Below are 27,513 nucleotides of genomic sequence, written 5' to 3' on the forward strand. Positions count from 1 at the left end.
GTTCTGTTGTATTGTGCGACAACTTACCCCGATGAAATTCCTGTCCCTGGGTGATTTTGAGTCTGGCACTCGCACCAGCTTGTAGATGCTGAGACTGAGGATGAGAACGATAGGAATCATGGCCATGACCCAGCCGATGATCTCCGCCCACACCGGGTACAGCTTGCCAGCGTACGCCATGCGGTTGTACTGGATCCAGTTGAAGAACAGCAAAAACTGCACCGACAAACAACATACATTACCATTTTTGTATTCGAATTCACAGATATCGGTCACCAAATGTTAGCAGTCTTGTAGATGCTGAGAACCCCACGCGGGTTAGGGGGAGTCCCATATTGGTTGGGACGAGAAAGAATTTACCCGATGCTCCCCAGCATGTCGTAAGAGGCGACTAACGGATTCTGTTTCTCCTTTTACCCTTGTTAAGTGTTTCTTGTATAGAATATAGTCAATTTTTGTAAAGATTTTAGTCAAGCAGTATGTAAGAAATGTTAAGTCCTTTGTACTGGAAACTTGCATTCTCCCAGTAAGGTAATATATTGTACTACGTTGCAAGCCCCTGGAGCAAATTTGATTAGTGCTTTTGTGAACAAGAAACAATTGACAAGTGGCTCTATCCCATCTCCCCCCTTCCCCCGTCGCGATATAACCTTCGTGGTTGAAAACTACGTTCAACACCAAATAAAGAAAGAAAGAAAGATGCTGAGACTGATCTGTTTTCATTGGTAACACTTGGAGATTATTGGTCTGTTTTCAGTTGTCAGTCACCAAATGTTAGTAAATTACCCGTTTTTATCTTCTTTGTCAGTAACCAGTCACCAATTAAATGTTAGCAGTCTGTCTGTTAGGGACTTGTTTCACAGTTATCAGTCACCAAATGTTAGCAGTCTGTCTGTTAGGGACTTGTTTCACAGTTATCAGTCACCAAATGTTAGCAGTCTGTCTGTTAGGGACTTCTGTTTCACAGTTATCAGTCACCAAATGTTAGCAGTCTGTCTGTTAGGGACTTCTGTTTCACAGTTATCAGTCACCAAATGTTAGCAGTCTCTCTGTAAGGGACTTCTGTTTCACAGTTATCAGTCACCAAATGTTAGCAGTCTGTCTGTCAGGGACTGCTGTTTCACAGTTATCAGTCACCAAATGTTAGCAGTCTCTCTGTTAGGCACTTGTTTCACAGTTATCAGTCACCAAATGTTAGCAGTCTCTCTGTTAGGCACTTGTTTCACAGTTATCAGTCACCAAATGTTAGCAGTCTCTCTGTTAGGGACTTGTTTCACAGTTATCAGTCACCAAATGTTAGCAGTCTCTGTTAGGGACTTCTTTCACAGTTATCAGTCACCAAATGTTAGCAGTCTCTCTGTTAGGGACTTGTTTCACAGTTATCAGTCACCAAATGTTAGCAGTCTCTCTGTTAGGGACTTGTTTCACAGTTATCAGTCACCAAATGTTAGCAGTCTGTCTGTTAGGGACTTGTTTCACAGTTATCAGTCACCAAATGTTAGCAGTCTCTCTGTTAGGGACTTGTTTCACAGTTATCAGTCACCAAATGTTAGCAGTCTCTCTGTTAGGCACTTGTTTCACAGTTATCAGTCACCAAATGTTAGCAGTCTCTCTGTTAGGGACTTGTTTCACAGTTATCAGTCACCAAATGTTAGCAGTCTGTCTGTTAGGGACTTGTTTCACAGTTATCAGTCACCAAATGTTAGCAGTCTCTCTGTTAGGGACTTGTTTCACAGTTACCAGTCACCAAATGTTAGCAGTGCCAGTCTCTCTGTTTTTATTTCAGTTCTCACTGGCTTTTATTTAACTTGCCTTTTCATTCTTGCCAATAAATTGTTTACATCTCCATCCCCTCCTTTCCTACTTGAAGTTAACCTTTGAAGCACTGTACACATGCTGAACTAGATTTAGCCAACACACGAATCTGATCAAGTCAACACACTCTTTGTCCTTTTTTGTTTGTTTGTTTGTTTGCTTAACGCCCAGCCGACCACGAAGGGCCATATCAGGGCGGTGCTGCTTTGACATTTAACGTGCGCCACACACAAGACAGAAGTCGCAGCACAGGCTTCGTGTCTCACCCAGTCACATTATTCTGACACCGGACCAACCAGTCTTAGCACTAACCCCATAATGCCAGACGCCAGGCGGGGCAGCCACTAGATTGCCAATTTTAAAGTCTTAGGTATGACCCGGCCGGGGTTCGAACCCACGACCTCCCGATCACGGGGCGGACGCCTTACCACTAGGCCAACCGTGCCGGTCTTTGTCCTTTGAGGAGCTTCATCTTCCGTCTGAGGTACTGACAACTAATGTGACATCTTTTCCCCCTACACACACACACACAAAACCCAGGCCCCTCCATGCATACACACAATCTGTTGCTTGTAGCCAGTCTTCTGGGTCAACGGCAGCATGCACACTTAAGCTGGATGACCACAATGACTTGCTGTTCATCATCACATCATCTGAACTCACCATCAGAACAGCTGGGGTAATGAATTTCCAGAAAACCGTGAAGAAGCGTTTCCAGTGCGTGCCTTTGCGTCCAATCATCATCTCAATATCCCTGATAAAGTTATCAGCGCCTGCACACAAACACATTGCACAGCTGTAGTCCAAACCTTTGCATTGCAGGGATGTTGCTACAAATTCATACCTATAGGACAAATGTCCTGAGTTCTTCAGCATCAATAGGACATTTGACCGCTTTCAGAAAGTGTAATAGGACATTATGAATTTGCGCCAAACAGCTTATAACACATTCCATGGAATTGTTCCAAAGTCATGCACCCACACACACACACCCACGCGCGCGCGCGCGCTGTAGAACACACATATAATATAGTAAATACATCAACACAGTGTGCGTATAATGTTGTATTTGTTTAGTTTCAAAGAAACCACAAAAAAGAAACCAACATGAACAACTTCAGAGCTCTTACTTTGATTACAAACTGCATGATTTAGATAAAAGTTGAAAAACAAAATGATCGGTTTGATCAAATGCTGATCTTTTGCAGGCTTTAGGTTTTTTTCAGCGGTCACAGGGGGTCATGTTTGATTCATAATGACCTAACATTGACGTTATTTCAGGCATTTTTGTCTGGCAGAATATATAACACTGAAAGGGGGTCAGACTGAGAGGTTTCATCACCCTGAAGCCAAAAGTTGAACATTCTGATCTTCTTCTTCTTTTGCGTTGTTGGGCCGAAACTCCCAAAATACACTTGCAGGTTTTTATTGTCTGTTTTCTATGAGTGGGTTTTTACGTGTATGACCATTTTTACGCCGCCATTCAGGCAGCCATACAACGATTTGGGGGGATGCATGCTCAGTGTTTTTGTGTTTCTATAACCAACCGAACTCTGACATGGATGACAGGATCTTTTCCGTGTGCACTTGGTCTTGTGCTTCCATGTACACACGAAGGGGGACAAGGCACTAGCACGTCTGCACATAAGTTGACCTGGGAGATCCACCCTTTACCAACCAGGCGTGGATGGGATTGTGGTTGGGATTCGAACACTCGACCTTCCGCATGGGAGGGCGACGTCTTATCCACTAGGCCACTGCGCCCGTCGAATTCTGATCCAAGTTTGTAGACAGAAGAGACACATCTATGGTGATTTGAAAGGAAAGAAGAGGAGTGTTGCTAACCATAGATCCAGCCGACGATGGTGCACTCTGTGATGGCCATGGCGAAGACGGACCAGCTGGCAGCGTAGGTGTCCATCAACTGCAGGATGTACATCCCTCCCTGGTGAAACACACAGCACAGTCAGTTCCCTACACCACCAGTCTATAACTATCCCCACGCCATCAGTGTGTAACCATCCCCACACCACCAGAATACAACCATGCGCAAGTTGTCTTCAATCCAGCAGTGACAGGATCAGAGACTATAGAGTATACAGAGACGCTCCATACGGTGCTGAAAAGTGAGACCGGAAGCCCAGTGGCGCCACCACGCGGAAACATGGAACCACCTACTTTCTCTTTCCACAGCAGTGGTGATATCGTGCTGCACAAGCATGGTCGCGCCAACGCGAAAACGCAGTGGGGCATGGTGTTCGGCCATCAATTGCTCAAACGCACATGCCAAAGGCTTGAGGATGTTCAAATTTCCCAAGGAAGAGAGTAGGTGAGGATTGTTTCTTCAATTTTTCTCTCGTTAAATGTTGGAAAATCAGTAAAAGTTGTAGCGTCGAACTGCGTGTAGATCTATTCTACCGGAACAGTGAAAACACACAATGTACACACTACAGCCTCAAACCAGTCCAAGCTGTGCATGTTGGAACTAGTTTCACATGTATAAGATTTATTTCTCCTCTACTTTATCTCATTTCGGCATGCCAAGTCTGGAACTGATAGACTGATCTAGTGGCAATACGGTCGGTGATCGATTAGGGTAGACATAACCATCTCGTTTGATTGACACGGCCGTCGCGGAGTTATAGAGTAGATCTACAACGGCTTGCAGCTGCGAACGTTAGTATCATTTATCATGATTAATATTTTGATTGTAAATGACGGGCGTGAACATATATACAATGACATAATGACATTTGCACACAAATCAAATGAAATAAATCATAGTTCATACACGAACTAAGACATTACATTTCAAATAAAATATACCGTAGGCTTACATGAGGCTAAGACATAACAACACTACGTAGCCGAAATGCTTTGTACACCGTGATAAGCTGACAACTTTCGAACAATACCTTCATTCACAGATGCCAAAAGCATAGAAAACTTGTGTAAACTTGGGTTTCTATAAAACTTAGCAGGAATAAACTGGCATCGCAAATCACGAAGTGCGGGGCAACAAAGCACAAAATAAAACTCATCTTCTTTACTTTTCCTGGAAAAAAGGGGCATAACAACATATCCGCATCGTATCTCTTATATCGATTAACGTGCACAAATAGTTCTGTTACTTCCACCTCGGAATCTTGCCATAATAAGAGAGAGAGAGAAAGAGAGAGAGAGAGAGAGAGAGAGAGAGAGAGAGAGAGAGAGAGAGAGAGAGAGAGAGCTTTCTGAACAAGAAAGAAGCAACTGAAAAGAAATAAGAAAATCATCGATCGATCAAGATTCTTTAAAGTCAGCCGGTTTGGTCACAATAATTACAGTTTTCCTTTCATGATAACTTCTTAGCTCCGTGTAATTGACAACCCATTTCAGTTTCGATGTGCTGGGACGACACCAAATTGACTAAATGCCTTAGTTACCTATTTAACCGGGAACTATTTCGTTAAACGATTTATTCCTGACATATTTTCTCAGGCTTAACTGACCATGTATTTGTATTTGATTAAAACACACAAAATTAACGACGGTTAGGTCGTGAAAAGAGACTGACTTGAATCATGTTTGCATAACTACAGCGATCCAGCGAATATTGCCCAAGAAAATGTGATTTAATTTTAATCTATACCATTTCTGCGGTGTTTTTATGGTCATTTAAAAAGGATGTTCACAAACAAACATATTTTTTCATCCAGTTACTTTTTGCAGCACTGTCAGCCGGACAGAACAGACAGTATGTTAATATAACCGTGATATAAACACAGCCGACAGCAGCCGCGAAACGCGAGTTTCCTTGTGCGGCAGGGTGTGGCTCTTTTCCCGCGCTGGGCTGGCCGGTCTCAATTTTGCACCGCAGCGCAAAGAAGGATGACGCGTCTCTGTATACTCTATAGTCTCTGACAGGATTATGCTCAATAACTCAATGACAATAAGACTTTTCAAGCATGTACAGTGGAACCTGTCCTTGCAACCACCTGCCCACAACAACCACCTGCCCACAACAACCACCTGCCCACAACAACCACCTGCCCACAACAACCACCTGCCCACAACAACCACCTGCCCACAACAACCACCTGCCCACAACAACCACCTGCCCACAACAACCACCTGCCCACAACAACCACCTGCCCACAACAACCACCTGCCCACAACGACCACCTGCCCACAACAACCACCTGCCCACAACGACCACCTGCCCACAACGACCACCTGCCCACAACAACCACCTGCCCACAACAACCACCTGCCCACAACAACCACCTGCCCACAACAACCACCTGCCCACAACAACCACCTGCCCACAACAACCACCTGCCCACAACAACCACATCTTAGCCAAAAAGCTTTTGAACAAAGTTTCTTAAGAGTCAAAGCAAAACTAGGCACATGTACAGGTCATGGCACATCCTCCCACCCACCCATTTTCTCTCTCCACAGCTGAACACATTCAACCCCTTTAATTTGCTAAGGCTTACCTCCGTACAGATGGGAAGACCACCGAGGAATCCAAGGAGGCAGACACACAGCACAACATAGGTCTTCTTCTGCCTCAGGTGGGGGAATGTGTCTTGAACAGCCGTCATCACCGTTTCAAGCAATGCAAACTGAAAACAAATGCACCACTTTAGAAACATCAACCACCACGAAAGAATCAAAGAAGACAGGAATTGCTTGTTCTTTGCAATAAAAATTAAAATGCAAGCAAAATACCAGAGGAAAAATGCTTAGAAAAAAAGCTTGAGCATAGGGGGACGGTTTTCACCATCTAATTCTGTCATCATACACCACAAGCATTATTAAATGTACGATCATCAGTCATCTCGGTATCAGAACTGGTACAAGCAGCAAAGCTGTCACTATGGAGGTACTTACCAGTATTTTCCTTATAGTTATATACACTGCAGGCTTTGCCTTTGATTTAAATTCCCATGTGGCAAGTTATCTGAACTGAAAAGCGTTCACGCTCACCATAATTGTCAAGTGTTCATTCACAAAACCACAACAATCAAGCGTTAACATGATCAAAACAAAATTTAAAACAATTGACAAAAAGAAAAAAAAATGTTAATAAGACTGTAAAAATTGTTGGGAAGATTAACTTGAAGCAAGACTTTCAACTCAACCGGGGAAGGTTTAAAACCATTTTCGGGAAGGTTTAACACCATTTTCTGGAAGGTTTAACACCATTTATCAGTCTACAAAGAAGATGAATTCAGACAAAGCCTACCTCACTGCCCATGCCAAGGGTGATCAACATGAAGAAGAAGAGGAAGGACCAGAGGGGTGAGATCGGAAGTCGTGTCACCACATCGGGGAACACAATAAAAGCCAAACCTGGGCCTGCAGAATGAAGTTAACATCATAGATAATATTGGTTATAGAAACACAAAAATACCCAGCATGCTTCCCCCAAAGGTGTATGGCTGCCTGAATGGCGAGTAAAAACAGTCATACACTTAAAAACCCAATCGTGCAAAAACATGAGTGAACATGGGAGTGTCAGCCCATGAAGGGAGAAGAAGAAAATTAGATAATATATATACTGTAGAATGAAGCAAACATTAGATACAATATACTGTCTACATAATCTGTATGCTGTTCACACAGCATGGTGGTACAAAGTATGATGATCAATCAATGAGTCTTGTATCGCGCATATTCCGTGGGTACAGTTCTAGGCGCTCTGCAGTGATGCCGTGTGAGATGAAATTTTATACGGCCAGTAGATTGCAGCCATTTCGGCGCATATTTACCTTTCACGGCCTATTATTCCAAGTCACACGGGTATAGGTAGACAATTATTAACTGTGCCTAAGCAATTTTGCCAGGAAAGACCCTTTTGTCAATCGTGGGATCTTTAACGTGCACACCCAATGGAGGTTCGGACACCGAAGAGAGTCTGCACACAAAGTTGACTCTGTGAAATAAATTTCCGCCGAACCTGGGATCGAACTCACGCTGACAGCGGCCAACTGAATACAAATCCAGCGCGCTACCAACTGAGCTATATCCCCGCCCCAGTTTGGTTGACCCTTGTCAAATTTGGGGGTCACAGCGGGGCTAATGATGACAAAACCATTTATTTAAAGTCACTGTATAAAGTCATAGGCAACAATTCGTCACACGCACACATGCTCACACATTCCTTTAAAAAATAAAATGTGGTTTAGGTTATGAAAAGTATTAAGGTAAGAAGTAACAGTCATGTCAAAAGTCATAGTGGATACTTTTGATTGTACTTTCAGGTTAATTTGGTTGTGATGATCTATGCCAAGATCTACTACTCTTGTTTCTGCAGTCAAATATTGAAAAATAACCGATGTCTTCATTCCATCAAAACTCAAAACAATAGCACAGACATGGGTATTTTTTTTATATAAAGAAATGAAATAAGATAAAACAAAATAAAATAACCAGTGCCAAGGAACACTTTCAGGGGAGACAATTTTACTTTAGGGACTTGTTTTTCCCCAAACAAATTCAAAATGACAATTATTCCCCTTGAACTGCTACTCAACGGCCTCCCAATGGCACACACACACACACACAAACACACGGCACACACAAACGCCAGAAGCTATAATATAATATTATTTGCCTGACAAGCGAAACAATACCCTACCTTGATCCACAACTTTATCCACAGGCATGTCCAGTTCATGTGCCAAGTATCCAATAATAGGGAAGATAACGAAGCCAGCAAATATACTGGTCAGAATGTTGCCAACGCCCACTATCAATGAATCCCTGTAAACAAACAATCACTTGATCAGATACTTTACAATAACATACAATAATAGTCTGAAACCTGTACACATGTTTCACACAACAACAAATTGTCACGGAAATAAACACGTCTCTATCTTGCAAGGTTTGTTCATAAATATCACAATCAACAATATTCTGAAGACTTTTGAAACTTTCTATCCAAGTTCATATCTTGCTTGCACACTTCCTTAAAGCATAAGCAGAAAGACAAAATGACTGAACATGACAAGCACTCAAGCAATCCATAAACAGGAGAGAAAGAATGACGACGATAAGGTTGACTATCCAACTCACTTAAAGCAATCATTGTGGAATTAATTGCAAGTCAATCCTACTCACTTAAAGCAGTCATTGTGGAATTTATTATAAGTCAATCCAACTCACTTAAAGCAGTCATTGTGGAATTTATTGTAACTGGAGAGCGTGATGAGACCGCCCCAGGCAGGACTGAGAGCGAAGAAGATTTGCACAGCAGCAGCAACCCACGTCTGTCAAACAGATCACATCACAGGTCATTTACTCTCAAAATTGTCAAGCACACCTAAAAAAAAAAGTCGAATACAAATTGATTTGGACCCTTTACCAATAGGTATTATGGCCCCCGCTAATGACGCAGCTTTCTATGAGTATGCACGCATGCAATTCATAGGTAGATAACTCTCAAAATGGCCAAACTTAACTGATGAATAGTCTTATCCGAAACTGACCTTGAAGACTTATTTAATATTGATAATTATGGCACTGTATGTTATGCTAAATCGTCGTACAAGCATGCATGCACGCAAGCACATCCACACACACACAACAAAAACACTTGTGTGCACTGACAGAAAATATCACAAATAATGAAGACACCATAACTTGACACAGTAACTGCTCCACAACGAACGCATGAACATAAGAACAGAGTTAACCTTTGCCGGATGCCGCTTTTGACTACACACGCCCGACGATGCGGGTTTGTCTGAACCCATACATTTGAAAGAGGGTTTTTACCGTTTATTTCTCTAACGACGGGGTGGGTTCAGGGAAACCCACAGCGCTACTTCAGTGGGTGCATCGAGTTTCTCCCTTCACCGACTTCTTGCAGAGGAGGGAGAGGGGGAGGGAGAGGGGGAGGGAGAGACTGAGAGACTAAGAAAGAGAGAGAGAGAGAGACTAAGAAAGAGAGAGAGACTAAGAAAGAGAGAGAGACTAAGAAAGAGAGAGAGAGAGAGAGAGAGACAGAGAGAGAGAGACAGAGAGAGAGAGACAGACTAAGAAAGAGAGAGAGAGAGACTAAGAGAGAGAGAGAGAGAGAGAGACTAAGAAAGAGAGATAGAGACTAAGAAAGAGAGAGAGACTAAGAAAGAGAGAGAGAGACTAAGAAAGAGAGAGAGAGACTGAGAAAGAGAGAGACTAAGAAAGAGAGAGAGACTAAGAAAGAGAGAGAGAGACTAAGAAAGAGAGAGAGAGACTAAGAACGAGAGAGAGACTAAGAAAGAGAGAGAGAGAGACTAAGAAAGAGAGAGAGAGACTAAGAAAGAGAGAGAGAGAGACTAAGAAAGAGAGAGAGAGAGAGATACTAAGAAAGAGAGAGAGAGACTAAGAAAGAGAGAGAGAGAGAGACTAAGAAAGAGAGAGAGAGACTAAGAAAGAGACAGAGAGAGACTAAGAAAGAGAGAGACTAAGAAAGAGAGAGAGAGACTAAGAAAGAGAGAGAGAGAGAGACTAAGAAAGAGAGAGAGAGAGACTAAGAAAGAGAGACAGAGAGACTAAGAAAGAGAGAGAGAGAGAGACTAAGAAATAGAGTGAGAGAGACTAAGAAAGAGAGAGAGAGAGAGAGACTAAGAAAGAGAGAGAGAGAGACTAAGAAAGAGAGAGAGAGAGACTAAGAGAGAGAGACAGAGAGAGAGAGAGACAGAGAGAGAGACAGAGAGAGAGACAGAGAGAGACAGAGAGAGACAGAGAGAGAGAGACAGAGAGAGACAGAGAGAGAGAGACAGAGAGAGAGAGACAGACAGTCAGATAGACAAATAGACGGATAGACAGATAGACGGATAGACAGATAGACAGACAGACAGACAGACAGAGCAACTGACAACAGACATACAGACAGAGAGATACGGACAGACAGACAGAGAGACAGACAGTCTCTTGGAGACAAACAGGCAGACAGACACTGTTCCGCCGCTTTGGTAATTATGGGTGTAGCAGAACCCGCGCCGTCGGCAGAGGGATAGTTACAATCACTACTACTCTTTAAAAGTATGGGTTTGCGTGAACCCGCGCAATCGGTAGTGTTTATGTTAATTAACATAATCAATTAATTTTAATGTTTTGTCATGTACACACTAAAAATTTGCAGACAGAGAGCAAATTAGGTGTGTGAGAGATACTTAAAATTTCAAAACGATACCTTTAATGGTTCCAGAGTTACAATGATTTTAGTGTGTCTCTGGGTACAGGTGAACCCAGGAAGCACGGCAAAGGTTAAGAAACAGACAGCAAAGAACAGATTCAGACTGAGAAGACCAATGACAGTAAAGCTAGGTAGAGAAAGTTACTGACCCAGGTTGAAGAGACAAAGCGCTCACCTTTGCCATAACCAGCTTTTCAAAGTCTGGAGTGAGGTAATAGATGATGCCAGCCTTGGCGCCAGGAAGCGTGATGCCGCGAACAAAGAGGATCGACAGCACCACGTAGGGGAACAGGGCAGTGAAATACACAACCTGCAACAAGACGTTAACATTAAACACAGACAAGAACAAAGAGGATCGACAGCACCACGTCGGGGAACAGGGCAGTGAAATACACAACCTGCAACAAGAGGTTAACATTACACACCGACAAGAACAAAGAGGATCGACAGCACCACGTAGGGGAACAGGGCAGTGAAATACACAACCTGCAACAAGACGTTAACATTCCACACAGACAAGAACAAAGAGGATCGACAGCACCACGTCGGGGAACAGGGCAGTGAAATACACAACCTGCAACAAGACGTTAACCTTGCACACCGACAAGAACAAAGAGGATCGACAGCACCACGTCGGGGAACAGGGCAGTGAAATACACAACCTGCAACAAGACGTTAACCTTGCACACCGACAAGAACAAAGAGGATCGACAGCACCACGTAGGGGAACAGGGCAGTGAAATACACAACCTGCAACAAGACGTTAACATTCCACACCGACAAGAACAAAAAGGATCGACAGCACCACGTAGGGGAACAGGGCAGTGAAATACATGACCTGCTACAAGACAACGTTAACATTACACACTGACAACAAAACGGAGTGAGACACCAGGCAATCCATTCAAGGAAGGATGAGTTTCAAGGAAATAATTAATGCGGGGGATCCAGGAGCAGAGCCCTGGGGGTGTGGGGACAACCCCCCGCAGAAACTGAAGCATGTTGGCCTTGTAAATATGAATGTAACCCCCTGTGGTGAAAGATACATCGTGCATGTAAAGAAACACACTTACTTTGTCCCTGTCACCTGGGGTTTTCGCGCTTAGTTTAAACAAATGTGAACAAAGTGACAGGTGTTATGCAGTTATGGGCAGAGGTGGTTACCTTGCCGACTGACTGAACGCCCTTGCTGAGCGCCAGGAAGGTGAGAGACCAGGCCAGCAGTAGACACAGCGCCACCTGCCACTGCACGCCGCCAATCTCATCGATTCCACCGCTCATTCCCAGCATGTCCTTTCTGCAAACAGCAATCAGACAAATCAGAACAGTAGATAATACTTAAAAGTTAAACTGTGAATTTATAGCTATCCTACGAGAACACAGTGGCCTAAATGCATTGAAAAATGATGGTTAGCGTCTGCGTCCAGAACATGTTTCTACGTTAAAACATAGCCTACATAAACCCCCCTTTTAAGACCCTCTCCCCTTAGGACCTTGTCTGCGCAGATTTCTGTTCATAACCTCTGTAAATGTACCCCCATTTTAAGACTCGCTCCTTTAAGAAAACAGAAGAACAATACATTAATCAGTCTTCTTTTCTTCCTTCAAAATGGCTATCTCTTACATATTTACCTTTAGGCCAACAACAAAAAATAGTCTGTTTACGGTAACATAGGCAAAAAAAATAGGGTCGGTAGGTCGGGATTTTTTTTTAAACCATATTTTTCAGTTATTTTGCAAAAAAACACAGACTTTTATATTTTTTTTTCTTTCCCAAATGCTAAAAAAAGTCTAGGGTCGCGCGAAAAAATAGGGTCGGTCGGGATACCGTAAACAGACTTTTTTTTTTTGCCTTACGTCTAATACATCGCTAGATAAAACAAATTGTTCTGTACACTAATACTGAAAAGGCATTCTGGTTTTCAATCGCAAGCAACCCAACACAGAATAAAATTAGAATAAAGTTGAAGTTATGCTCCTAACCTCTTTTTACACTTTGGGCGACCGATATCTTTGTCAAAACGCTTTATAGATCACACACTTCACATTGAGGAAATCTACCGCCGACGAAGATGACAGATCTGTCATGACACTGACACTGACAAATCCACCCCAGACTTACTCAAAAAAAGCCTGAGCAGGGGGAGAGCGTTGAGTCTTGTTCTTGGCCAGTTCCGTTATATTGAGATCAAAAGCCTGCGAGGAATTGTAGCAGATGTTTTGGTAATACACTGAATTGTTGATAGCCTTGCACTCATCAGCTTGCAAATAGGAGTAGCAGCCTGCAATGCAATGTTCACATATATGTAACAAATATTGTTTACAAAATCATCATATCATTGTCGGGTGGTGCTGTGAGAAATACATGAGATTTTCTTTTGTGTCAATGTGGTTAACATTATCATAAAATACAGAAAAACACTCATGGTTGACAAATCTTTTCCTATTTAAATGCATTATATTTTTCTTCGTTTTTATGTGTCAATTGAACAGAAGTGTTCCGTGCATATGCGTACGTCAAACCATTTGTTATTGTTAAGGCCACTCCAGTTTCTACTGTTTCCTGTGTTGTAACTTACTCTCCAGCATTTGTTATAAAACTTAAAAGGAAACACAGCCTGAACTGTTCTAAAATATGAAGTAAATTTCCTTGAAATGCAGTTCTCATGATGAGTAAAATCTAATCTGTTCAGTCAGGCTCACTTTTATTTTCATAACAATGCCAACAGGACAGACAAACATATATATCTCTCTTCTGACTTTCAATTGTTTCTTTCACAACTTCTGATACACACAGAAGTAGCTAGCATCAAGTATGGCATCTTCTCAACCAATAAAGAACAAAAATTACGTTCTTCTCTCCATCTCGCGCTACTTACTTTCTGACAGCCAATCAGGGTGGCATCGTTCCCATGGCAACTCAGAGGCAAAAGAGCGGAACATGTAGAGGAAAGCCCAGCCAATGATAACGGTGTAGTACAGAGACACCATCGACGACACAGCAATCATACCATAGCCCAGACCTGTAGATGAAAACAAACACCAACATATGAGGACTTGGATTTGAACTGACTTGAGCGCAGTACAGTGGAACCCCCTTTTATCAAGACCCCCAAATTTAACATTTCCCGAATTTTAAGACCCTGTTTTATCCGTCGTTTTGTTCATAACCCCCGTAAAATTACCCCCATTTTTAAGACCTGATTTACCGCCCTGATATGGCCCTGTTAAGCAACAACAAAAAAACAAAAAAAAGACCTGATTTTCTCAGATTTTTTGCATGTTTTAAATACGGCCTGTCATTGTGTCAAATAACCTTTGGTCTTTTGGCCACTTCATTCTGATAAGGAATTTAATATTATTTTAGGTAAAATAAAGTTAACTGCACTTCTTTCTAACAAAACAGGCAGGCCCTTTGTGCTACAATATACGAACGAAACTTTTATACGTAAAACTGACAGATGAAATCAGGAAGCACCCCTTCACAGCATTCTGATTGTTATTCTGTCAGTGGTCCTCCTCCAGGAAGGAGTGATTTTTGTCTAGAACCAAGTGGAACGAGTGATAGATCACTTACCGTAAAACAGCGGACATATTCTGTCGAATATAGCTGCAGGACCGAGGGCGGCAAACTGACCGAAGGAAAGTTCCAAGAACATGAGCGGAAACCCCACCAATATCAACATCAGGACAAAGGGGAACAAAAAGGCACCTGCAACAACAAACAAAACATTAATTAGCGATTGAACAATGGAGATTGATCACAATTAAAGAGAACAGCGCAAAATGTAGCTTAATCAAGTTAATGTTACATTCCAACCAAAAATATACACCTCTGATCATCCCAACCATGTTAGAATTTTTTTTTAACTTTTAAATCCTGTCTAACTTTTGACATGAATAACCAAAAAGCCCCTTCCAGGAAAACAATCATCAAAATAACAAGAAGGGCAAAGCCCATACGACTCACATGCTTTACACATTTTTCCTACCAAAATACATGTGACCTTGACCCAAGGTCAAGGTCATCCAAGGTCATGCAACACAAAGCTGTTAATTCAAGACATAGGAAGTACAATGGTGCTTATTGGCTCTTTCTACCATGAGATATGGTCACTTTTAGTGGTTCACTACCTTATTTTGGTCACATTTCATAAGGGTCAAAGTGACCTTGACCTTGATCATATTTGACCAAATGTGTCTCATGATGAAAGCATAACATGTGCCCCACATAATTTTTAAGTTTGAAACAGTTATCTTCCATAGTTCAGGGTCAAGGTCACTTCAAAATATGTATACAATCCAACTTTGAAGAGCTCCTTTGACCTTGACCTTGACACAAGGTAAACCAAACTGGTATCAAAAGATGGGGCTTACTTTGCCCTATATATCATATATAGGTGAGGTATTGAATCTCAAAAACTTCAGAGAAAATGTGAAAAATAGCTGGTTTTTAGGCAACATTTATGGCCCCTGCGACCTTGACCTTGAAGCAAGGTCAAGATGCTATGTATGTTTTTTGGGGCCTTGTCATCATACACCATCTTGCCAAATTTGGTACTGATAGACTGAATAGTGTCCAAGAAATATCCAACGTTAAAGTTTTCCGGACGGACGGACGACTCGGGTGAGTACATAGACTCACTTTTGCTTCGCATGTGAGTCAAAAATGAATCGTTTAAATGACCTGTATTCAGGCTTTTATTATATTTTCTGTATTTCTGTAAATTCAGGGAATATGTCAGGCATTGATCTTTCAAATCAGGAATTCCAGGTGAAAACTTCCATCCATGTCCAGGTGAAAACTTCCATGTCCGAACCTCCCCCCGTGTACACTACATTGGGTATGCACGTTAAAGATCCCACGATTGACAAAAGGGTCTTTCCTGGCAAAATTGCTTAGGCACAGTTAATAATTGTCTACCTATACCCGTGTGACTTGGAATAATAGGCCGTGAAAGGTAAATATGCGCCGAAATGGCTGCAATCTACTGGCCGTATAAAATTTCATCTCACACGGCATCACTGCAGAGCGCCTAGAACTGTACCCACGGAATATGCGCGATATAAGACTCATTGATTGATTGATTGATCCATGTACGTCTAAATGGACGCAGGTTAGCCAGAGCAAAGAGGCAGCGAGCGTCACGATTGCATCACAATCCATTCTGAAACTCTCCCCCTCACTGCCACGCAGAAAAGACAGAAATCCCCCTCTCCTTACCCCCGCCATTGGCGTAGCAAAGATAGGGGAAGCGCCACACGTTCCCGAGTCCGACAGAGTAGCCGAGGAGGGACATGAGGAAGTCGAATCGACCGGACCAGTTGCCGCGGTCATCCGGCTCCTGTGGCTCCCCCACCAAATCATCCTCGTCGGGGCGAGCCATGAGCACTGCCGTACTGGACACATCTTGCGCCAAGCTGTCCACAGGGTTCTGAAAACACAAAGAATCATGTGTCAGGATATCACAGGGCTGCTTTAACTTTAGTTTAAGTGAGAAATTATACAAATAAAGGGTTCTGAAAACACAAAGGATAACGTGTCACGACATCGGAGGGCTGCGAGAAATACTAATAATGAAAACTTATTAACCACCCGCTCACATCACAAAACAACAAAGCATTAGGTGCCCATCTGATATTGATAATCTGTCCTACATTCTTGAAACATTTATTGGCCCATGTCATGCAATATGGGGGAGCACTGACGACATACATGCACATATCTTTAATGGTGTTTATTTTTTAGGCATGTCTTAATAATACTGAACACGTACGTAACTCATAAATGCAAGTGTTCTCAGACTATTATGTCCTCGTCTAATAAATTTTCATTTTTGAGGATGATCTTTCCCTCACAGAATTGGTCTCCTTCAAAATTAAAGGAAGGTCTACTTCCAGTACTACTTCTTACAACAGATTACAAATACATGTTTCAATCAAAACTGTAAGTCCTCTGTGTTAGCAACTGTGCATTCACTGGAAAAAAAGCTTCCCCTCATGCAGTTTCCAGAGTATCGCTCTATTGTGTTTGAATGAAATAAATTCAGATGACTTCAAAATAAAACTTTCCATAACAAACAAAATCAAAAAAGAAGAACGAGTCCGACTATACAAAACATGTATCACTATAGACAGCATAAAATGTACACAGTTTGCCACAAAAGCACATGTTATAAAAAGCATAGAATTGTACAAAAACTAAAAACTCAGAAAAAATATCCTCACTCACAAGCACACATTAAAAAAATAAACCATTTCAACGAAAAAAGAATTAGCTCAAAAGTATGATAGTGATACAGACAACGCTCGATGTGTAAAGACTTGGGAGAAAGGTTCAAAGTTTCCATTTCAGCTCTACTGCAACCAGCATATCCCTGGTACTGATATTTCTTGAGATGCTATACAAACCCACACTTGCCCAGTAGCACCACTTTGTCTGGCTGTCGTATAAAAGTAATTTGAGAAGGTGTGCAGTAGATTTTAAGGACTACAAAGCAAATCCAATGGGCTAACCAGTGTACAACCCCTAGCTATATGCTGCCAGTGCCATTAGCACCTTTCTGGATCTGAATTTATACACTCCATAAAGAACATTGATGGTCGACTCTACCCAAATGAGCAGTAAACTATATATAATGGTACAAACAAAAAAATCAACATTTTAAAACTGTTAAATTTACTGCTGTAATTGCAAACGCTCCTGCGACCTCTAAGTGATAGTATGCATCTAATTAGTAATAATGTGAGTGAGTCACAGTTTCTCCTTAAAAATGAGGTGTCAGTTAACGCCTTATGTCACCTTCTACGCAGTAAAATACTTAAAATATCAAATGTGTCTTGTCTTTAATAAAGCAATGACCCCATTACCTGCTATTACTGTAAGCCTGGCTGAGATTGTTAATGACGGGATGATCAATATGAACATAAACAGATTCACCAAAGCAATGAGTCAACGTGTGTTGTGATATGCTGATTTTCTGATGCTATCATTGTATCAAGAAATGATTCATGAGACGGAGAAAGACAGACGAAAACAGACAAAGGGGTCACCAGGTAAACAGCAAATCTGTGGTTCACTCATGAATGATAATAGGACTTAGGATATGTAGAGGAGCTTTGATTTTCCTTAGAAACTAACAAGGGGTCAAAAAAGGGACAGAAGCAAAGAAAAACAAAACAAAGCAATGACAAAAAGCACTAAACTGAGTGGCTTTATGTGCACACAAGCTTAATCTATGCTAATACACTCATAAATTACTTAAATTGTCTTTAAGGCTTAAAAAAAGAAAAAAAGTTCTAGGGTTCAGAAGAAGAAAGGGCCGATAGGAAATTGGAAACATTGATTTTTTTCTTGGTCTCATCTTTCAAACCAATTCCTCAGGTCATCTATTAACTTCCAAGCATTGTATAGTTTTTACATTTTATAAATGACAAAAGATCAGTCCTGCTCTCCGCTCCTAATACCGAACACTAGAGTTTGCAGAGTTGCACTTTGCAGGCACAGATCATTAGATGACTTGTGAGCAATAATTTTATTACAAAATGTAAGTAAAAAAAAATGGTAGCACAATGTTCAGCAAAAACCAAAAATCTTGCATGTCTGCGACATGTACATTTCAGTAAATGGTAAAAAAAAAGGACAAATTAGGAAAGACACATCAACAGAAGAAATTGGGAAAAGCAAACAAACAAAAATCCATACCAAAACAAAAACACACACAAATGTACAATTTACTAGCACAAAGCATGCAAATAAAACTGTATAAAATAAATAAATAAATAATATATTTGTAATTGAAAAACAAATATGATAATAGTAACATTCACCAGCAAGGCCAAAGGGAATGATCTACTAGTACCCCAGGGATGTTGCTTGGATTTATTCAATATTGTTTTGGCAAATTTGCAATAGCCAATACAGCGTCATATTTTAATCAAGTCAAAAGGCAGTTTTTGTCACAATAATCTTTCCCCCACCATGAAAATAATTTGGCAGCTCTGCCAAACTTACAGCAGAGTTTTTAATTTTAGCCATCCAAACTGAGTTACTACGTTTCACTGACATCTGATGCCAATTAAAGCGACATCCCCGAGTGCCTACACATGCGGGACTTTGTATTAAAAATATGTATTGGAAAGAGATCCCATAAAGCATCAAATAAGAATATGCTGTACAGCAAAAAAACACCCCTCCTCAAAGCATTCATGGATTAAGATCAAGCAAAAGAGTACCGACTCCCCAAAAGTCTGAAATCATAAAGTGATTAAACTTTACATCTTCCAGAGCTGTTTCCGGGAATTTTTCTTTGAACCATGCCACACCATATTTTCCGTCACTGGCCCTATGGCGTTCTTTGCTGCCTTGATATTTTTCCGTGCCTTGCTGCAAAGGAAAAGTTATCTTGACCAATCCAAACTAAAAACCAAAGCAATACAGAACTGAGGCCGAGGGTAAAATGGGGAAAGAAAAGCAAACCAAATACCATAACGTCAGACATTACTTAGTTGAACACTACAAATGTGCATGCATGCATACTATGTGTCAACAAACATAATTCACTAGAAAAATAAAATGATAAGACGTCCATGCAATGTAGTGATTCATGTGGGAATGGCATTTCTGTGTAGGATGTTTAATGCATTTTTCAACGATCATTAAAAAATACATTCATACTGATTCAGTACAAAATGGCCAGCAAGCAGTCCTTTCAACAAGTATGCAACAATATGAAAACTTTCAGAGGAGCATTTGGAAATTAATGAATTCAACCCCGATTAACAAACAAATTATAAACAAATACCATGACTCATTCGGCTAGAAAAAATTGCTTGAGTCAGGTTTCGTGGAGAAAAAAACCCACCAGATGATTGAAAGTCATACAATGAAGCAGAAGGAGATGTGTATGCACAAACTCAAATTCAAAAGAATTGATGTCACTAGTAATAATAAATCCACAGTGCCCAAAACAAACTATTCTTGCCCACAAAATCCTCTAGAAGATCGAAGATGACAACAGTTCGTTCACACCTAAAAGTTTTTGTAGAACTTTATCAATATCATCAGACCAACACCCACAATCATGAATGAATCCCTCAAGACATTTTGTTAATGATCACACTCACAGTAATAAAACTGTCAATGTCAACTATCACTGGATTTTAACTGCAAGGGGAAATGCAAATATGGAAAGAGCCCCACTGTTTCGGTTTGAATACGGTTTTCATAAAGCTTCTTCCTGATTGAAGTGATTTACTTCAGTAACCACAATGTTAAAAACTTTTACTTTTATAACATTTCAGTTAAATTATTTATAAACTTTTGGGGTAACATTTCAGTTGCTAGTTGCAGGTCAAATGGCTGAACTTTTGAAGGCACAGCTTAAGGTTTATCAACCAGATAGTTACAAAAACTCGAAAGACAGTTCAACCAAGACATATGTCTGCAGAACTTCAAATTCAACAGAAAAGTTTAAACAAGAAGGGCAAAGCCCATACGACTCACATGCTTTACACATTTTTCCTACCAAAATACATGTGACCTTGACCCAAGGTCAAGGTCATCCAAGGTCATGCAACACAAAGCTGTTAATTCAAGACATAGGAAGTACAATGGTGCTTATTGGCTCTTTCTACCATGAGATATGGTCACTTTTAGTGGTTCACTACCTTATTTTGGTCACATTTCATAAGGGTCAAAGTGACCTTGACCTTGATCATATGTGACCAAATGTGTCTCATGATGAAAGCATAACATGTGCCCCACATAATTTTTAAGTTTGAAACAGTTATCTTCCATAGTTCAGGGTCAAGGTCACTTCAAAATATGTATACAATCCAACTTTGAAGAGCTCCTGTGACCTTGACCTTGAAGCAAGGTAAACCAAACTGGTATCAAAAGATGGGGCTTACTTTGCCCTATACATGTATATCATATATAGGTGAGCTATTCAATCTCAAAAACTTCAGAGAAAATGGGAAAAATGTGAAAAATAGCTGTTTTTTAGACAACATTTATGGCCCCTGCGACCTTGACCTTGAAGCAAGGTCAAGATGCTATGTATGTTTTTTGGGGCCTTGTCATCATACACCATCTTGCCAAATTTGGTACTGATACTGATAGACTGAATAGTGTCCAAGAAATATCCAACGTTAAAGTTTTCCGGACGGACGGACGGACGTCCGGACGACTCGGGTGAGTACATAGACTCACTTTTGCTTCGCATGTGAGTCAAAAATTCAACTTGTTACTGGTTTAGACTCATTATGAATCAATTAATCAAGACTAACTTACGCAGCTTCAATAGCAAACAAGTGAAACTACAGACCATGTTATTGTTCAACATTGTGAGATTACAGTTAATACAGACCTGTATGTACTACAAAGGGCAAGTGAAAACAAAAGTTATAAAATTAAATTCAAGCAAGAGTTTGTGTGCAACCTAACTGGGACCAGAGGCAACACAATGGTAAGGGTATGCCTTTGGCATAGCCACCACAGTGAATTGTAATTGAAATCATGACCAACAGACCTCTAGTTCGCCCAACAAAGGTGAAGTAAGTTGCTTGTTGTTGGGGTTATCCCTGAATGTCACTTTAATGTCATCGCCACCAACATTTCTAACACCGACAAGAATTGCTCCATCACTGCGTGCACTACCAAAACTCATCTTGACTTGATACAAACAATCAAGTGGAGGCTGCCCTGTAATTCCTCACAACTTGTCCGTATCTCAAATGCACTCCTTCTTGGTCAGTTTCACCACGGTTTATTCACACTCACATAAATAATCCTTTACATATTGCAAGTGGAAGACAGATTTCTGAAAAGATTGATTTTAGTAAAATTCTGTTATCCAAGGGTATCCAACCATCCACCCTGATTCATCCACTTGATTAATCTCCTGTATTTGCTTCTTCTTTTGCACAACAGGACCAGAACTAGAAAGAACCATTCGCAACAATTCAGAAGTCACAATGAAAGAACAGAGCCGAGAAAACACTGGTTTTTATATTTGTTCCTTGCAGAGATTCAAGGGAGTTTAGGTATACCATATTATTTTTAAATCCAAGCCAGTTTACTGTTTAGCACTAATATGATTACAGTCGTACTCCTACGCATGAACGCACTAATCGAACTCCATTTACCAGAGATTAAAGATGCTTAACTGTGCTGCCCGTTTTGCTATCACCCAGCTTTATAACTCAGTACAGCCACCTTAAACAAAATCCTTAACATATCAGCCATTCAGGTTAAACTACAGGCATATGCACCACTCACTGTTTACACACACAAAAACTGCTGTGTAATGCCAGACTGGTAACACTGCAGGTATGAGGGTACCCATGCTGATAATTTCTGCACAGTAATCATGATTCAAGTCTACCAGTACCTGTTGTGGCCTGTACCCACAGAACTGAATGGTGGGTTGTTTTTTTTGTGGGAGGGGGGGGGGGGGAGGGAGAGAGAGAGGCGGTTTAAACCCCAACCCCTGATTGGAGGGGGGGGGGGGGGGGAGCGGTTTAAACCCCAACCCCTGATTCATTCCCAGTACCACACCCTCTTTCAACATTCTTTCTCTCTGCACAACCAATTTACATTAAGTTATGTTTGCCCATATATCTATTGCAAAATCTATCACAAGACCATACTTTATACTGTTTCTTAAAGTTGGAAATTTAAAAAAAGAACAGATACACACACAAAACGGAGAGAGACACAGAGAGAGAGCAAAAAAACAACTGTTCCAAAGCAAAATTGCAGCACAGCATGCATTCAACTAGCCCTCCACTCCCCACCATCTGTCAACCAGACATCTGTCCTTACCTCCCCAAAAAGCTCTGATGTCATACACAGTGTGTCATGGGGAGCACAGCTAGCATGTCCTGTAAGTGCTACTGTTTCAATGCATAGATCTTAAACCTAAACCCTACAAATGTACTCTCCTCCAAGTGTCCATGTGATCTGCATCACATTGAAAATAAAAACACATGGTCACTATCTTGCTTTGTTTGTATACACGAAGATCTTTGTTGTTGTTGTTGTTTCTCTCTCCCTCTCTCTTCCCTTATTGACGTTTGTGTGAGAAATCTATTCAACTTACAAGATTGACAGTGATATACTGTCTAATAAACTTTTCCTGAAATCCACATTCTTCCCTTTGCAGGAAGACTGCATACATGTATACCATAGAATCCCTTCATTCCAGAAGCAGCAGATGGTCACTATCTTGCTTTGTTTGTATACATGAAGATCTTTGTTGCTGTTTTAATCTCTCTCTTTCTTCACTTATTGACGTTTGCGTGAGAAATCTATACAAGATTGACAGTGATATACTGTCTAATAAACTTTTCCTGAAATCCACATCCTTCCCTTTGCAGGAAGACTGTATACACGTATAGAATCCCTTCATTCCAGAAGCAGCACCCCCCCCCCCCCCCCCCCCCAAATGTAGACCAATAAAACTAACTTTAAAAATCGCGCAAAGAGACTGGATTCACTATACATAGAGACAAGACACTCAACACATTTACAAATCGTCAGCGGACTTTCGTTTTCACACGTTTTTGTTGTTCATTTTCTCACCCTGTCCTTTACCACAACAGCAACAACAAAAAATTTTGAGTTTGGAAAAAAAAAGTTTAGGGTCGGCGCCGAAATTTAGGGTCGGTCGGGTGACCAGAAACAGACAAATTTTTTTTTTTGGCCTTAACAAAAACTTTAGAACAAATGCGACCACGCAAAAAAATAAAAAAGTAAATCCTGCCAACTATAGTCAACAACAAAAACGCTTCCATTGAGATACTGAACATTTTGACCCTATGCGGTCATCAACTTCTGTCTTCACCTTCCCCGGGTCAAACTTCTCAAAATGGCGTCTTATTTGGGTCAGGAGGTGTGAGTAATTTCGAAAGTCTCAGAATGTTTATTCAGCCGCTTTGATCGTGACAACTGGATCAATCGAGCGAAAGAAAATCTCTCTCCAACTTGACGTGGCATAATCTGCACTGGAAAGAGCAACGACCAGCCGACATAACAGCTTGTGAAAACATGCCCTGCACGCAGTGTGCACGTGCTTGCCCGCAGACGGGGATAATCCGTCGCGCATCTCATCATGGCCGCCGGAAAAAATTGTAAACATTTGCATTTGCAGACGTCTCATGGCTGTTCCGTAGGCTATTCAGCAGAATTACTACAAAACGATATCTGATAATCCAGCCGTTAGAAAATGTGTCAATGCATGCGTCAAATAGGCCTATACATCCTTCGATCGAAAAATAAGCTTCCGTCAATAACCATCTGACTCAACCTAAAATCAACAAAGCCCAGTCTCGGCGGAAGGTCGTCTGCTAAAACAAACGTTTACGTCTTTTCCGCAAATGTGCACCGAATCGTCAAAACAAATCACTGCTAAAGGTGTAATTCAAACCATCAATCGTAAAGTCCGAGAAAATAACCCATATAATGCTTTTATTACACGTGTACAGCCTGAAAAGGCGTTTGTAAACACAGCCCTTCGATTGGCGCTCTTTGCCATGCGCTGAGTTGCGATTTCATCATCATGTCTAGCGACGAGCCATGTGGGCACCTATGTTTTCGTTTGGCCCAAGTAAACTACTTATCATTTTGCTCACATACTTCACACTTACCAAAAGATCGACTTGTGCTCCATTTTCAGATCCATTTCTTTGAGCATTCCCTCGATCACCCTTGTAAACCGTGGGGTACAAACTAGACTTGTTTCCAGTCGCGGCCATTGCACATTTGCTGCTGCGTGTTGTGTGGTTGTGAAGACAGTGCTGGATCCATTGGGGTTCGAAAGGGATTGTATTTCTACGTCTGGCACGATCGTTCCGAGTCTTTCTTACTGTCGCTTATTACTTGTGTTAGGCTCTTAAAAATATTTAGTTTAAAAGTTTGACTTTAGAAACAAATCATGTTTGAAAACATCTTTAATTTAATTAACTTTTTTGTTACCTCCAAAACCATGAACCCTTTCGGGCTCTCATTCATTGACTGTCCCTGTTAGGAGTCACATGATCGCGTTTTTTCCTACACACACACAGCCACACACGCGCGCGCAACTGAACTGTGTTGCTGTTTGGTTTGTTAGTAGTGCGGGCATGTATTCCCCTTTAGTGCGTGCTCCCGCTTGTTGTGTCCAAGAGACATACGAAAGGTCAATCCATCACAAGCTTTTGTGTCACTTTAAAAGTTGATTTTAATGGCGGGAAATTATCGGTGCCATGCCATGTGGCCGGAGGAGATAATAAATAGTAGAACATGTTGCGACCCATCTCGTCATCGGCGCTTTTCCGGAAATGACCTGCACTTTGTTGGAATTCCAACAATGGCCGCCATTGTAGGAATTCCAACTTTGCGCTACGCAATTCTAGAAATGTACCGCGCGCATAGTGAGAATTCTGCTCCTTCTTAGAATGCGATGTAAAATGATACAAGTCATGATGGACTATGATGATCCTTGTGTTTTAAAGTGATCTATGCTTAGTCTTGAAAAAGCAGATGCATTGTATAACGCACCAAACCAACTTTCTTTCTTTCTTTCTTTATTTGGTGTTTAACGTCGTTTTCAACCATTCAAGGCAGTTACTCGCGACGGACCAAACCAACCGAATTACAAAAAGCAAAACACTTTTGATAACTTCGGCTGGCTGTAACAACACAGTTCAATGACCCATCCCACTCGACCAAAACGCACCAATTTTACGTAATTTTTAACGTTTCAGATCTGACATTTTACAACAACAAAAACACAACAAGAGTGTTCCGATATAACTTTTCACTGGTAACTATCGATTGTAATAATTTTTAACTCAGTCTTAACTGATTGAATATTAAACGGCCAGAGATCTGTAAACTCACACAGTCTCTCTGGGCTGCAGAGACAGCATTATGTCCCTTTACTGAGTAGGCTCTTGTCACTGCATGGTAATCTAGGCTCTTGAAACGTAATGTGCAAGTCTGTGCGCTATATTGATGTGATTGATTGTTGCAAAATGTTGATTCAAATTAAAGATGATTTCAGCCTGTTGTAAAAAAAACTAACACTCTACTCTGAGAGAAAAAAATCATTGTGTTCAAAATAGATCGAGACTGTGACAGCAGCACTAGCTAGCTGCATGCGCTGAGTGTCACTGAGAGAATTGTTGCACCGTGTACCGGCCACACCCCCAATTCAAGACTTCCCCTGTATAAGACCTTGCTTTTTCATATACCTTATTCATGACCCGTGAAAAGGGTATAGTTTTTTGTGCCAGTCGAAGGGTTCACCCGGTTGCCATTTCTAGAACGAGGCAGCTCGTTTCCGGAAATGCGGCGCTTTGTTGGAAATCAAAGGAGGTTTCGGGAAATCCCGATTATTACAACTCTGCCCCGGATTCTTACTTTGCGCCCAACAGAACACACGTGCCAAAAGTGTATAGCAATTGTGCAGAAGAGGGCTTACAACTGTAAACAAATTGTTGTAAAGCAATCTTCGACGAAGGCCGGACTTCGGTATTGCATTTCAGCTTGGTGGCTTAAAAATTAATTAATGACTTTGGTCATTAAAAATCTGAAAATTTTAATATTTTTTTATATAAAACGATTCAAATTTACGTTCATCTTATTCTACATCATTTCCTGATTTCAAAAACATGTAAATATGTTATATTTGGATTAAAAACAAGCTGTGAAAATTAAAAATATAAAAATTATGATCAAAATTAAATTTCCGAAATCGATTTAAAAACAATTTCATCTTATTCCTTGTCGGTTCCTGATTCCAAAAACATATAGATATGATATGTTTGGATTAAAAACACGCTCAGAAAGCGTGCTATGCAGCACAGCGAAACCAGTACCGCGCTGAACAGGCTCGTCAGTTTCAAGTCACTCCGTTATGCACAAGCGGCGGACTACGGTCATTGTTAAAAAATGCAGTGCGTTCAGTTTCATTATGTGAGTTCGACAGCTTGACTAAATGTAGTAATTTCGCCTTACGCGACTTGTTTTTTGTTTAGGCAGAAGTTCGGCTTTTGGTTTTGTTTGTTGTTTGTTTGGTTTATTTTGTTTTTGCCGATGGTCTATTCGTATACTGACACAGTTTCTCAACCTTTCTGCCTATATATACACATGCTTTGCAACACCTGAGCGACTGACAACTGATTGACAAAGCTATTAACCGTATCAGCGTTATACATCTTTCACAGTCAGTCACAAGTTACGGTTTCTGTGCCGCCGGTTCGTTCGATGCCCAGTTACTGATTCGACACCGGCTGCAAAACTGTAAAAGGCTGTGACACTGCTACTTTCGAAACATCAGTAACAAGTCATACCGCACCGCACACACTGACACACAACCCGCGCTCACACACACACTGACGGACTGACACACACTGCAGGGGCGGATCAGTTCATTTTATGGGGGGGGTTTCCAAAAGTATATTGTGAAGATATGTGTGTGAAGGCGCGAAGCGCCGAGCCGACGGCGCGAAGCGCCTAGCTTGCTAAGGGGGGGGGG

The 27,513-nt window shown here is 41.2% G+C and overlaps 1 protein-coding gene and 1 long non-coding RNA gene across 3 annotated transcripts in view; one reads left to right on the forward strand and one right to left on the reverse strand.

Moving 5' to 3' along the window:
- Positions 1 to 24,771, reverse strand: part of LOC138970792 (sodium- and chloride-dependent glycine transporter 1-like) — a 37,138-nt gene extending 12,367 nt beyond the window's left edge. The window contains exons 1-15 of one of the 2 annotated variants that reach the window (XM_070343327.1): positions 24,641 to 24,771; positions 19,269 to 19,376; positions 16,215 to 16,425; positions 14,568 to 14,702; positions 13,870 to 14,013; positions 13,113 to 13,272; positions 12,155 to 12,287; positions 11,166 to 11,300; positions 8,974 to 9,077; positions 8,444 to 8,568; positions 7,049 to 7,161; positions 6,297 to 6,425; positions 3,661 to 3,760; positions 2,479 to 2,588; positions 28 to 216 (exon numbers count right to left, since the gene is read on the reverse strand). In XM_070343327.1, the coding sequence (XP_070199428.1) occupies positions 28 to 216; positions 2,479 to 2,588; positions 3,661 to 3,760; positions 6,297 to 6,425; positions 7,049 to 7,161; positions 8,444 to 8,568; positions 8,974 to 9,077; positions 11,166 to 11,300; positions 12,155 to 12,287; positions 13,113 to 13,272; positions 13,870 to 14,013; positions 14,568 to 14,702; positions 16,215 to 16,425; positions 19,269 to 19,376; positions 24,641 to 24,748 (2,004 nt within the window). In that variant the 5' untranslated portion in view covers positions 24,749 to 24,771. The remainder of the gene's footprint in view (positions 1 to 27; positions 217 to 2,478; positions 2,589 to 3,660; positions 3,761 to 6,296; positions 6,426 to 7,048; positions 7,162 to 8,443; positions 8,569 to 8,973; positions 9,078 to 11,165; positions 11,301 to 12,154; positions 12,288 to 13,112; positions 13,273 to 13,869; positions 14,014 to 14,567; positions 14,703 to 16,214; positions 16,426 to 19,268; positions 19,377 to 24,640) is intronic. The other variant, XM_070343328.1, reaches the window with a different exon arrangement.
- The window catches only part of LOC138970799 (uncharacterized), a 482,774-nt gene that overhangs the window by 4,169 nt on the left and 451,092 nt on the right, over positions 1 to 27,513 (forward strand). The window lies entirely within an intron of this gene.

Source organism: Littorina saxatilis, linkage group LG7 (genome assembly GCF_037325665.1).
Source record: "Littorina saxatilis isolate snail1 linkage group LG7, US_GU_Lsax_2.0, whole genome shotgun sequence".
Classification (NCBI taxonomy): domain Eukaryota; kingdom Metazoa; phylum Mollusca; class Gastropoda; order Littorinimorpha; family Littorinidae; genus Littorina; species Littorina saxatilis.